Source organism: Cetorhinus maximus, chromosome 9 (genome assembly GCF_964194155.1).
Source record: "Cetorhinus maximus chromosome 9, sCetMax3.hap1.1, whole genome shotgun sequence".
Classification (NCBI taxonomy): domain Eukaryota; kingdom Metazoa; phylum Chordata; class Chondrichthyes; order Lamniformes; family Cetorhinidae; genus Cetorhinus; species Cetorhinus maximus.
In genome coordinates, this window is record NC_135887.1 from 6956931 (window position 1) to 6971591 (window position 14661).

The following is a 14661-nucleotide window of genomic DNA, read 5'->3' on the forward strand; positions in this document are numbered from 1 at the left end:
AATTATAACACTGAAATCCACATAGGCATAAATAAGCTCGTTTTCACTGGCCCATGATTTGTCAGGTTTTTCCACAGTGAACTGGCAGCGCTCAGCACCATTACCCGAGTCTGACCTAACTTCAGGATTTAGCACAAGCACAGATTAATATGAAAGCCCTAAAGTGTGGTCTGTCATTCACTGCTCCGCCATGGGCTCCACTGTGGCCATCACCCCTTGCCCCACACCCTACCCCTCTACCCCTAGAGCTGGCAATCAGAAAAATCAATTGATTTGGTGAGAATTCCCCCTTTTCCACACCAATATTGGTTAGAAACCCCATAAAAAACTAAGTCTTGTTCAACGTGGTATAACTGGGTTTTTAATGGCAATCTGAGTAATAACTTCTGCTGAACAGATCTGGCTTTTAAAAAGTAGCATTGTTGAATTTTTCCATTATGCGCAATTATTAAACATTTTAAACTGAATTTAAGTAATTAAATTTTTTCAAAAGATATTTTTCATGCTATTTCAGTTTCTACCTTGACCCCATGTATATTCCCCAATCTTTATTTTGAAAAACTGGATTTGGAAAGTTTTGAAAAACTGGATTGATTATTATTGTTTTTTTATTTCTGGTTTGCAGTTTGTGAAAATTCTTCAGTGATTGACTGCTTAGACAGTGTGATGGCATAATTCCTTTTGTAAGCATAAGCTTAAAATAGCTCAATGCTAGGAATCCCAATTTGGCAATGCTACAAACAATTGCACGTCATCAGAGATAAAGTTCTTGTCACCAAGATCGCTAGATCTCTGTGAAGCTTTCTTCAAGGTTGGCATAAATTGCGGCCCAATAATGGTTGTTCTTTAAAGACATTAATACTTTGCCAAAGGTGGCATGTCTCCAACACAAGCAGTGGAAGGATTTGGTGGCGAGATGCCTGTATACATACCAAAAGTGGTGAAAACTGAAGTATGTGACAATCTGTATATGCAATCAAAAAATTATAACATTTATATTTAAAAATATTCAGACAACAGGATTAGATCTCATGAATGACAGCCTTAATATTATACTTCCCAATAACTGAAACTTTTAATCAAATTTCAAATATTAGTTGAAAAATTGGCATCTGCTTTCATAGGGTACACATCAATTTTAACAAATATGTTAAAGAAGTATATCTTTTCTATACATTTTGAATGTATGGCATGGAGGAAATAATGTCAATAAAAGAAGAGATCTTAACACTTCACAGAATTCCATTAAAGCCATAACTTTCGCAGTTTCTCAGTGCCTCTGAGTCTACCCTGTCAGAAGCTGAGCTACACATAACACAAAGATTACAAATTTAACCCCTGATGATTAAAATGCCTGCCACTCACTGGCAATATTAAACAGTCAAACTCAAAACAACAAATCCTTGTGATAAGAATGAAAGTGTAGGCTTAAAATATTGTTAAAAATTCAGTAACATATATCTACAACTTACCAAACTAAAATGTTAAGTCAAATTAACAAACACTTACATCTTTGCCCCGTAATTGCTCTTCTGTCAACTGAACCTCAATTAGTGGGCGAACTGTAGTGAACAGTTTCCACCACGGCCAGTTCTTGACTCCTTTGTTCTTTTGAATGTTTTTCTGGATGCAGCGAATAGCTAGTTCTTGAATCTGAAAGAGGATGCATTAAATTAGCTTTAGTCAAATTGTTCCAATCATATCTGTTGAAGTAAAACACAACCAAGATCATCTTCTATAAAAGGAAAGTAGAAACTTTTCTACAATACAAATTGGACTAATTATAGTGCACCATTCCATGCAAAACGGGGTTTAGCAAGCTGGGAATTCCACATTTAAGCTGTGCCAAGGTATTATTCAAGAGTGAAGTCTGGCTGCCACTGATAAACATTAGAACTTAACTTCCAATTTTGGATAAGGGCTAAAGCTAATGGCTTGGACTTGATGGTACAAGGCACAATTTCAACGTCTCAATGTCTGACACAAAACTTGGAAGTATAGTAAATAACAAGGAACTGAATAAGACAGATCATGGACATAAGCTAGAGGAATGCATGCATGTGGCAGGTCAAATTCAGCACAAAAAAGTGAGGTAGGAAGAATGAGGAGATTCAACAGAAGATAAATAATAAAATCAGAGTCAGTACAGAACAAGGAGACCACCAGTCGAGTCTATGCCGGCTCTTTAGACCAGTTTGTCCCATTTCTGCCCCCACTCTGTCCCCACAGCCCTGAAAGTTTATTTCCCTCAAGTGCTTATCGATTTCCTTTGGAAAGCATTCATTATTTCTGCTACCGCCACCCATGCAGGCAGTGAATTCCCCATTATTATCACTCACTGCATAAAGAAGTTTTTCCTCATATCCCCTCTATCCATCTTTTACCCAAAACCTTAAATCTGTGTTCCCCCTAAGTCACTGCACCATCAGTTGGTGGGAACAGTTTTTCTTGTCCACCTTATTTAGGCCTGGCATAATCTTACACACGTGAATCAGATCTCCCCTCAATCTCCTTTACTCCAAAAAGAACAGCCCCAGCTTCTCCAATCTAATGTGGAGGCTAAATTCCCTCATCCCTGGAATAATTGTGGTAAACCTCCTCTGCACCCTCTCAAGGACCTTCACATCCTTCCTAAGATGTGATATAATTTTTAAGGGGTGCAAGAACAGTGACACTGGGTAGGGGGGGGTGGGGAGTTGGGAGGGTGCTGTTTGCAAATCTTTGAAGGTGGGAAGACCAGGTTAACAAAGCAGTTAATAAAGCAAATGTAGTCCTGGGCCTTATCAACAGAGGCAAAGAGTACAAAAGCCAGAAAGTTATGCTAAAGCTCTATAAAATACTTGTTCAGCCCCAACTGGAGCACTGCATCCAATTCTTGGCTCCACACTTTAGGAAGGATATGAACCTTTGGCGAGGGTACAGAAGAGATTTACTATAATGACTCCAGGTATAAGGGAATACAGTTACTCGGATAGATAAGAGAATTGAGGTTGTTCTACTTAAGAGCAGAGAAGTCTAAAAGGAGATTTGACAGAGCAGTTTAAAATTATGTGGAAAAAGCTTTTATTTAACGTCATGATTCAGATTTGGAATACACTGCCTGGTAGGATGATGGACACAGATTCAATAGTAGCCTTCTAAAGAAAATTGGATGAATACTTGAAGGAGAAAATGTTGCAGGGATATGGGGAAAGATCAGGGATGTGAGGCTAACTGGATTGCTCTTCATAATAGCCTGTGCAGACTTAATGGGCCAATAGCCTTGTTATACAGTGGAAAATGAATACAAATATGACCGTTTAGAATGGGCTCTGCATTTGGTTTATGAAACTTTTGAAGACATTATACCTTTCTCTTCTTGAAATACTGTCTTGCAAGGTATCCTCTGCAAGCTGCCTGGAAAAGTGTGATATTCCTTCTGGTCTGTTCATCCCTTTGTTCTTCCAATTTAACCAGAGTCCCTGCTCGGAAAAACACCTGTGGCCAACAAAATAAAAAACAATTAGATAACATTATATCCAACACACAGTCACAAGACTTGTATTATTTTACTAACTGATAGGGTCAGAATTGTAATGCTCACCAGGTTGAATTTCAATTCGATTCAATTCAGGTGTAAACCCCTTATATCTTTTTAGCCAATAGCAAAAGTTTGCAATTCTAATTCCTGGTTTCCTGCAGTCCTGACATTCAAACAAGATTTGATATCCTAGACTTTCAAATTACAAGTGATTTCATTTATATACTACATCATTCAAGCTAAAATATAAAATTGCTTGATTCAAAGATTCACATATGCAATATTTAAAAGTAGTTTGTGTTATGACCGATGTAGTTGGTAAAGCGGAGTTATTTAAAAATCCCAGAGGGAAACTTTAAACAACTGTCCTAATCAATAATTTTAAGTGTTATGTTTGAGATGCGACTCCAAACTCAGGAATCAGACCACTAGTTTGAGGTTTTACATTAAACTAAATGAAACATTTTATTAATTTACACAGGTTAAAATATATGTACACATGGCTACAAATTACTACGATCATAGCTTTTAACAAATTCCCAAACTAATCTCCATTAAGGCAACAACAACCCATAGACTTAACCAAAACACCAGGCAAAGCATTTTCACCTTACGGATTCAAAATGAGGTTCTTTCCACTGTGGAGCCAGTTGGAGGCTTACAGCTGCCTTTTGATCTTATGTTGTCTCTGCCTGCACACCGGAAAACTACTGAAGTTATATCTACCAGCCCCATTGAATGTTAATTCTCATTGTATCGACAACCTTTTTGAACTTCACCTTTTAACAATGAAACCCCTTTCATAGTACCAATTTTATTAGTAATATAAACATATGGCTTGGTAGCTGCTAGATAGGTGTCAAGTTTTCACCCCACTTCTTGAGTGCTCTATTCAAAAAATGCAAATGCACGCTATCTCGCTGTTTACATCTCAAACTAGTACATCAAACCACCCAGACTAGTTGGCTTTAATCCAATTAAGACATACCCATAGGGCTGAATTTTGCCATTGGTGAGCAGGGGGCGGGGCCTGCTCGCCAACGCACAAAATGACGTGGGATGACGTTGGGGGGGAACCCCGACGTCACCGCGCCCCATTTAAATTTTCAGGAAGGGGGCGCAGCAAAATCAGCTGTGCCCCCGCCGACCTGTCAATGGCCAATTGAGGCCATTGACAGGATCATTAAAACAATTAAAGGACCTGCCCGTCCAACCTTAAGGTTTGCGGGCAGGCCAGGAGCCCCGGCGGGCAACAGAAAAAACATGAAACCTCATCCACCGGAGGGATGAGGTTTCATGTCGGGTTTAAAAAAGTGTAATAAAGTTTTTGTGAAATTTATTAACATGTCCCATCTCATGTGACATTGTCACATGAGGGGGGGGGGGCATGTTAAGTTGTTTTTTTTCTCTATTTTTAATGTTTGTACAACTTTCAGCAATCTCCCTGAGGCAGTAGTTAGCCTCAGGGAGATGTGCGTTCTTTCGTGTGCATGCGCGAAAGAGCGCACTCTCGCATTTGGGGAATTCCCCCCCCCCCCCGCCCGCACAGGGAGCGCATAGCGCTTCCCGCCGGGGTGGGCCTTAATTGGCCCGCCCACTTAAAATGGCGGCGGGGCCCGCTTCTCCAGCGGGGATCGGCTCCCCACCCGCCAGAGATTGGGTCGGGCCTGCCCACCCAGTAGGCAGAAAATTCTGCCCATAGACTAACCTCCATTTTAAAAGAAAAATATTTTCCAAAATATTATATACATTAATAGCTTCATGACATTTGCAATTTGAGCTCCAGCTCAAGCAAAATTATTCTGCTCTCTAATAGTAAACATTTGGGCATCAGTCTTTTGTTTACCTTAATAATCAATTGAAACCAACACTTCCTGTATTAAGTGTCAAGTATCAGTCTGCTTACTAATCAATTATTTTAATTGTACTTTTAAAAGGCGTTGATTCCAATTCACCAGCTTGAAACCGAATGCAAGACTATACACATCGAAGCCAAGGAGACGGGAAGGACTTTGGATTTAGTGGCAGCAAAATGGGTCACCACTTCGGAAACCTGATCAAATTACAGCACATAGTCACCTACACCATCTCTCCCTTTGAACTGAGGGCATTTGCAAATTACTTCTCAAAAGGCATTCCCAATACATGGAGGCAATTTAAGGGTTAAGTGTTCCAGATTGTTCGTCCATCTGTGGCATTGTACCTTATTTATAGCTGGGCCAACCATGAACATGAATCATTACCGAGGAAGAACCCAGCTGACTTTGTCAACGATAAATGAATGGTGGTATACGGGCCAGAATTTTGACGTCGGCATGCAGGGGCAGGCCCAACACACTGATGCATAAAATGACGCGGTGACGTCGGGCGTGCATCTTGATGTCACCGCGCATCTTTTAGATCTTTCGTTCGGCGGGTGTGTGCCCGTCGAACTGTCAAAAACCCATTACGGCCATTAAAAACTAATTAAAGAACTCATCAACACTGCCCGTCCAACCTTAAGGTTGGCAGGCAGGCGAAGAGCCTAAGCGGCCTTCGCGTGTTTCAGGAAACCTCATCCATGTGCGGGATGAGGTTTCCTGAAGGTTTTATTAAATAAATAAATAATTTTTGCATGAATCATAAACATGCCCCAGCTCATGTGATACTGTCACGAGGGGATGTGTGTAAATAATTTTTATCTTTCTTTTTAAAAAATTCTCAATGTGTACTTAATCTCCGAGGCAGCTCCGTGCCCCAGGGAGATTTCTGCGCTCTTTCGTGCATGCACGAAAAAGCGCAGGCCCCGACTCTCCCTCCTCCCCCTGCCCGCACAGGTGGTGCTGAGCGCTACTGGCCATGCGTCAGTAAAATGCCGGCGCGCAGTCGATCGCAGGCGGCGATCGGCTCTGCGTCCGCTCCCGACCAGCCTCCCAACATACAGAAAATTCTCCCCATGGAGGGGACAATTTCTAATGATGTACCAAGGGTACTGCTGCCCAATTGCTTACTTTCACTGAAAAAATTGTCTCTCCGTTCAAAAATAAAGCATAATCCTTTTTGTAAAACACAATCACATTTAATTCAGGCTCACACATCTAAAAATGGACAAATTCAGTATGACCCTCGAGGATCACTGAATGAAATAAATTTAAGTTAGCAATTGATTGTAAATCTTCTGAACTTGCCTAATTTGGGAAAAGATCAGTCAAGACTACTTAACTGGCCAACTCCGAATACAGTGAAACCCATGTGAGATGAACAGGTTCCACTATAATACAGTGAATAACCACAATAGATGCTTTATTTGTGAAACAATTTTTCCATGTAAACCTTTAAACTTGAGCCTTTTCATATACAAATAGAATATCGTCTTCTACTGCCAAATGCTTCCCAATTACATCGATACCCCACTTTAAGTCGTCCTGAATTGCATAGTTTCGTTATTACGTAGTTAAAAAGTATTTGGTTTCTATATGGTTTGCGGCCCGCTTTTCCTGCTATAAGGTAGTTGGCCCAAATTACTGATACCTGTCCTTATTGTGAACATAATTACAAAAGATCCTAGGGCAGAACTTTACACCTCATGGGCAGGCGCACACTCGACCCGACCAGGCGTAAAATAGCGCGAGAGAATGTCAGGCGAGCATCCCGACGTCATCCTGCACTCGCGCGATATTTCGCTCGGCGGGCGCGTGCAAAAGTTGGAAGTGCACCCACTGACAATTGAGAGCGCAATTAAGCCCATTAATGGTGCAACTGTCTCTGACTTTTCATGGCCCTTATGGTTGGCAGATGGGCGAATTAGGCAGAGGCCAGGCATTTTTCATGAAACCTCATCCAAGGGCTGGATGAGGTTTCCGTTATTAGATAAAATAAAAATAAAAATCTGTGGACAGCATTTTTATCATCTATATGTTCGGGCGCCTGATTGTGATGCTTAGGCATTTTTTTTCTGATTTTCAAAACCTTATTTCGTGGTTATCAGGTCTGCATCTCCCTGGGGCAGCTCTCTGCCTTCATGGAGCTTTCTCTCAGTGCTCGCCCGCGCTAAAGTCATTGCCCGCCCTCCCCTCCCCCCGGCAGCGCTGAGCTTTTCAGCGTGTGCTTCATGCTGACTGGCCGTTAATTGGCCACCCAGCGTGAAATCGCGGTCGGGGGCCAATCATGGTCGGTGGTCCATTTCCCGGCTAATGCCGGGCCACCGATCGTGCCCACCCGCCGAGCTGAAAATTCAGGCCCTAGACTTGACAGCGAATGCTAGAATAGGTCTTTGATTCTGCAATGCGCGCAACATTCTGCACATGTCCAGTACTAGAGAAGGCACACAACCACAGTGGCAACGGTATGTCCAGTGGCCAAGAAGGTGCACAACTGGCAAGATTTTGCACATGTCCATAGAGAATTCAAGAAGGCCTTTGATACTTTTTAAGAAACACAAGATTTCTAAGTGATAATGTTCAGAGAGACTTGCGTGTACTCATACAAGGAAAACAAAGTTAGCACGCAGGTGCAGCAAACAATTAGGAAGGCAAATGACATGTTGGCCTTTTTTGCAAGGGGATTAGAGTACAAGAATAAGGAATCGCTACACAATTTAAGAAAGCTTTGGCGAGACCACACCTGGAATACCGTGTACAGTTTTGGTCTCCATTGCTAAGAAAGGATATACTTGCACTGGAGGTGGTTCTGCGAAGGTTCACTAGATTTGTTCCTGGGATAAAAGTGTTGCCCCATGATGGGAGGCTGAGTAAATTGAGCCATATTCTCTGGAGTTTAGATGAATGAGAGGGTGATCTTATTGAAACAAACAAAATTCTGAAAATACTTGACAGGGTAGACACAGTGGTTGTTTCCCTTGGCTGAGGAATCTAGAAGACAAGGCACAGTCACAGAATAAGGGATCAATCACTTAGGATTGAAATGAGACATTTCTTTACTCAAAGAAAGGGTTGTGGATACTCCATCGTTGAGTACATTTAAGGCTGAGGTGGGCAGATTTTGGGTCCTGCAAGGAACCAAGGGATATGGGAAGCAGGCAAGAAAGTGGAATTGAGGCAGACCAGTCAGGACCATATAGAATGGTGCAACAAGCTAGGGGTGTCATACTTGGTCTTATTTCTTATGTTTTAATATGGATCAAATGCAGAACAACTGAGTTGAAGTACAGATCAACCATCTAATGGAATAGTAGAACACCCTTGGGGAGACCAAATAGTCTTCTCCTGTTGTATGATCCCATGGTACTATATTGATGTCCATAAGTTATAACACAAATATACTATCCAGAATAGATTTGCTTGCATTTGTGAAAAAAGTATATGCTTTACAGCAACTTACTTATTAAACGAATAGTCTTTTCCATCACTAAACAGAAAATAAAATCTGTTCATTCAACCAGTTTTAACTGGTTTAACCGATTTAATCTATTGATCTTGTTCACTTTTGTCATTCTGAAGATGTATCGAATCATCTGAACAACATACAGTATTATACCATGCCTTTACTAGCTAATATTTGGTTTTGTAATCTCAAAGACCATTCAATTAAAGTTATGCAATTTATGCAACAAAATGAAACTTGAGGCTCATTAAAAGTAACTAAAGAACATCAAATAATTCAACTATTTGGTTTCAAAAGATTTCAGACTACATTGTTAAAATTCAAAGACAACAGAATATAGCAATGAAATCTGAAGAAACATTACCATCATGCCACCATTTCTACACCAATTAGAATTTCTGGATAGAAGGATCTACCATCTGTAACAAAATCCAATTAACATGTTCTCCAGTCTGCATCATCATAATACGCAGTGCTCAATAACATTCTATGGCTTTATGCAGCGTTGTTGCCTTTCCTCCTTAAATACTTATGCATTTAAAATTAGGTGAGTGGGATTGCTAGTTAAATAGCACTATTGTTATCAGCAGGATTTAAAATGTCAAAAATCATAACAGTCTAAAAAATAAAGAATGCGACTGTTTTCCACCAAGCGCAATATTTTAAGCCCCGCAACAAATATTACTCTTAAAAAGATAGAAGCATCAACCATGGCTAGAGACATGAATTCAACATTAAAATACTGGATGTATTTAGTTAGCCCACCAAAAAGATACCAAGATTTTTTTTTTAAGGATCAGATGCTTAATCAGAAACAAGGGGGATTTATGTTATATTCACACTGGCCTACAAAACTTGTACTACATATAGGTTTGATAACTGAGTCACTGAGACTTCTATACTTAATGGGTGTTATTTACCAGACACAGGCAGAAATTGTAAGTTTTTGGGTAATTGAGATATAGTTCAAAATATATTTTATATATCATTCAGAATATATAACCATATAATTAAATTCCTCAAAATGGCTGTCAGTAATTGGAACAACTTGCATTCAACTCGTTTGAATATTTCACAGCAGGAATCCCCAATTTACTGCAACAAAATTGCTAATTTAAATGGCTTCAAAAGATATTAAAATTTCTTCGACCACAAGTCGATAAGATTGTGTCACTTTTTACACTCCATATCTTGGATTCTACTAAAGTATTTATTTTGATTCAGCAGAATGGTTTTTGGTAGCAGTGCTTATAAGTAAAGAAATCTATAACTGAAAAATATAACAACTTGCAAAATATCTGGATGTAATACAAAGTGTAACAGCATTACTAAACCTGGGTAGATTTCTATTCCCCCTCTCTTCCAGCCAGGAAAGAATGGCCTCCAGTCATCTGAAAGCAACAATGGGAGGCCCTGCCCATTTTGATGGCTGCACCTCACTAACATAGGGCTCGTGGGCTGTGGGCGGAAAATAAGCATTCCAGCCAGCACATTGGCTCTGAGTCACTACAATGTCATCTTTACCGGCTGGCCTCCAGACCAAAAGGTAGGTGGGTCTGAGGGGAGCGCAGAGTTGCAATGGCCCAGGTTGGTTTTTTTTGGAGCGTGGGAGAGCATTTAAATACATTTAAACTTATCTACTAGGCTCCTCTTCAGCTGGACAGCCAGCTGTTTCTGCGTGGAGACGTGCACAGTTTTGCTCAGCCCAACACGACCCTAAAATGGTAATCACTGTTCTATGTGCATTATATGACCCCAATTTCAATATTAAAAAGGATTCAGGTGGGTGCATTAGCCGGCCAGTGGCAGGGCCTAAGGAAAAGGTCAACTAAAAAGTCAGTGGGAATGAGACAGTTAATTCATTCCCCACTATTCTTGAGTACTATCATTCATTTCAGCCAAGTGTGAGGCTTCACCATTTCCTATATTATGTCTACAATTTTATCAAACATGCTACAAAGTCCTAATAATTGTATTATAATAAATGAAGAGTTTTGTGATGAAAACGCCACAGTCATATATTTCTGGGGTCAGAAGTACTTATTAGTTACACTATGTCAAAAAATGTACTTGTAGTATATAGAATACTTCGTAAAAATAGAGTTGATCACCCTCTGAAGCCCTTAGTTACTGAGTCTTGTGCCAGTGTAATAATCCAATTAAGTTTCATTTTAATTGAACAACAAAATCTAAAATCCTCTCTTGGTACACATTATCTATACATGGACGCAATGACTCCCAGAGAGCTGATTTTCATGTAAGTATAAAATAGCATTCTTATTCCAAATTAGGCAACACTATTTAACAAATCATCAGCAGAATGCAAGTCCATGAAGAGTAAGAAAAAAAGAGCACTTGTCGCATTCTCAGAGCATGTGAGAGTTTTACAACGTTGGATTACTTTTGATGGGCATCATTGGTTATGTAGGCAAATACAACAACCAATTTCTTTACAAGTCCCACAAACAGGAAATGGGTGAATGAAGGAATGTGTTTGTCAAATATTTCAGCTTGGTATACAAAGCTTGTTAGTCATAAGATGATGAGTGCAGAACAATTTGCATCCTATTTCTTGCTTCATGGAATTTGCACTACTGTACAAATAACTAAACACAAATACATAATACAAACACATGCACATAGACACTTAAATTGTGTTGCCTGCAAAATAATGTAGTAAAAATCAGCAATATTTTAAATAATACTTTCTTAATACTATAACAACCATTTTTTAAAAAAATGCTCACTTTAAAAGTATTCATGCTACAATGTTACATCATCTCAGTGGCTCAAGAACTGATAAATTAACTTCTACACATTCTAAACAGCCACAATATAATTTTGAACAATGCAGATTAATGTTGAGCTATCACCTATATTAGCTACATAACAAAGTGATTACCACAACTGTACAATCTCTTTCAATGTTTCCTACTGCATTATTGCAATTTCAAGGTTAAAATGTATTAGAATCATTCTAAATATTCCCAGAAAAGTCCAGTAAGTAACATCTTAAAAGTAATATTGATGTAAGTTTCTGTAAAATAATTACTTTTATAGTAAGCTATTCAGTTCTATCAATATGTATTAAAAAATTGTGACCTGGTCATTACATTTTAGAAAGATTGAAGTACAAAACATATCTAAAAAAAAACTCCAGCTAATTCCATTTTATATTGACGTGCCAACAAATAACTTCAAGGAAATTGATATACCAGAAATATTGAAAAATTTCTGAATACTGAAATTGCAGACCAAATATTTTCACTATAGCAATAGTGTAGTTTTGTGACTTGTATTACATCTGATTCATGTTTGTGCTTCAACTATCATGAACATGCAATTAGTTGCTTGAATATCTGAATCTGTAGAAGAAAGTTCAGTTTTGTAGATAACGTAACAAATTTAGAGAGATATGATTGGATGTTCTCATGCTTGCATCTTTCAACAATATGTTCCACAATAATTTTCTTGCTCAACAAAAGAATCTTTGGACATGTTTTTAAAAAGCTTTGCTGAAATTGTGTACATAAAGACTAAAGCAACTGAATTGCCTTAAGAAAGGTTTCTTTTTGAAAAAAAGAAAAATGAGCCTGATTTGCATTATTTTCCACAGAGACCCTATTTGAATTGATAGTTATTGGTTGCAAATTAGTGCAGAACTTTTTTATGCAGTGCTCTGACCATAGTGTCAAGGAGACAAAAGACAGAAGCTACAACAGCATGAAAAGAAATCCTTTGAGGTGCAGGATGCCTAATCTATCATCAGTATTATTAGCATGTTACACCAAGAGGATGATCTTCCAAAAAAAATGTAATCCAGTCTACTAGTAATGGAGAAGATATTTAAAGCCAGATGGGCTTTACAAGGCCACAATGAACAACTTGAAAATCACTTAAGATCCTTTACAGCAATTAAATAGTTGCCTAAATTTTTGGAAGATGGGTATTGGGGGGGGGGGGGGTAGAGAAGAGCCATTAAGGATACAATTATTGTACAAAATTTGTACGTTCACATTCTTAGGTACACAATTTCAACATCTATATTAAGCAATGAAACAAGAAGCAGAAAGTGCAATAAAATTGGCAGATTTTAACAGTATTAAAATTGCCCCAAGTAAAAATTATTCGCGATATTATTCTCCCACCCTCATTGATTTGGTTTCTCTTTTTAGTTGCATGGAGAATACGTCTATGGCCACTAAGCAAATATAAGGTTTAGCCAGTTCACTATTAGTTTCCTCCCCAAAAACGCATTAAAAGAATGCTACAAAGCCAACAGTATGTACAATAGCACTTTGAAAGACAGGAATGCTTAAGATGCCGCTGTCTTAAGCATGATCAAAGATATCTTACCAGCAACCAATAGGTTTAAGTTCAATAATCAAAACCAGGCTTGAAACCTTTGTTCCACCATAAATACAACAAAATCTGATCATTGCTCAACATAGATGGATGCTAGATTTGATGTCTTAGCCTAAAAGCTTCTGGTGCAAACTTTGGCACATACATCTTTCATGGGATCATATACAGTATGAAATGATTTGTAAAGGAACAGCTTAAAATTTAACACTGTCTCAAACACGTTTATCGATATCTATCTGGATATAGGTCAATGTAAAGACATTAAAAAGTTTTAAAATCAATTGAAAATGCTTGTTTCCAATACTCCAAAAAATACACAAATAAATGTCAAACCCTTGCCTGTGTATTGTTTCGTCCACTTATTAAAAAACTCTTTTTTGCCCCAATTAATTAAACTGTTAGTCACTTTTTATCCTAATGATACAGTGACTCATGTTTTCTCCCCCACCCCCACCATTGTCGAATTCATTGATCATATTCATCATTTCCTCTAACAAATTGTAGTATATTTATCAATTTGTGTGCTTTGGAATGAGTAATCACCAAAAAGGAACTTGAGCAATTCTAGCTGTTCAAAGCTACAGCTTCAGTGCCTTAAAAAAAGGTACTGGCCAATTGCTTCTTAATAAAAAGGTAGAGTTCAATGTTTCAAGGTAGAGAATCTTTAATTGGGAAAAAAAAAATATACCAAATTGAGAGGGGAAAACTCAAAATGTTTCAAGGAAACAACAAAAAAATTGTCTACCAGTGGAAACAGAGGATACCAGTGGCTGGCCTTGTGACAAGAGTGGAAAAAGTGCCACTGTTGCAGTCCTTGTGAGAATTCATAACATAGGAAATAACAACAAGCACAAAGGAAGCAAAAAGATCATATAATGAATGGAATGACTTACACAAAGGAAACTGCTGTAATTGACTGAAAAGAAATGATTGTGGTACTTAAGTAATTTGCCTCAGTTTTTATAAAGACAAAAATATGATTATTGCTGTACTAAAGGACGATGTAGACGATACTGGAGATAAATATTTAAAATAAATTATATTGAACTTGACAACGTGGAAACCATCAGGTCCAGAAGCTATGCATTCCAGAATATTAAGGCATGCTCGTGAGGTCACAGCAGAGGCACTAACCGGATCTTTTCCAAAAATATTCTTGCAATAGACTAGAGGATAATGTTACACCTCTCCATTACATGCATAATATGGGATAAAATTGGTGAACACTTGAAAAGGCATGGATAAATTAGAGGCAGTCAATACGAATTTATAAGTTACAGATTGTACATACTTAATTCGATTGAATTTTTTTGACAAAATCAGTGTATAGTGGAAAAGTAGTGGATGTTATGTATACATTTTACCAGTAGCAGAGGAGTTGGTGTGCAGTCTTTCCACCCTTAAGCCAATTGAGACCATTAAGTGCCAAATAATGGCTATTTTACCAGTTGCAT

General features: G+C 38.5%; 1 protein-coding gene and 1 pseudogene across 19 annotated transcripts in view; one reads left to right on the plus strand and one right to left on the minus strand.

The window, feature by feature from the left end:
• myo18ab (myosin XVIIIA b) overlaps window positions 1-14661 on the minus strand; it is a 257823-nt gene that overhangs the window by 73160 nt on the left and 170002 nt on the right. For all 19 annotated transcript variants that reach the window (XM_078547990.1, XM_078547989.1, XM_078547987.1 and 16 more), the window contains 2 exons: window positions 3349-3477; window positions 1510-1653 (listed from right to left, as the gene is read on the minus strand). In XM_078547990.1, coding sequence (XP_078404116.1) covers window positions 1510-1653; window positions 3349-3477 — 273 coding nt within the window. The remainder of the gene's footprint in view (window positions 1-1509; window positions 1654-3348; window positions 3478-14661) is intronic.
• On the plus strand, window positions 5553-5801 carry LOC144684151 (cytochrome b-c1 complex subunit 8 pseudogene; annotated as a pseudogene).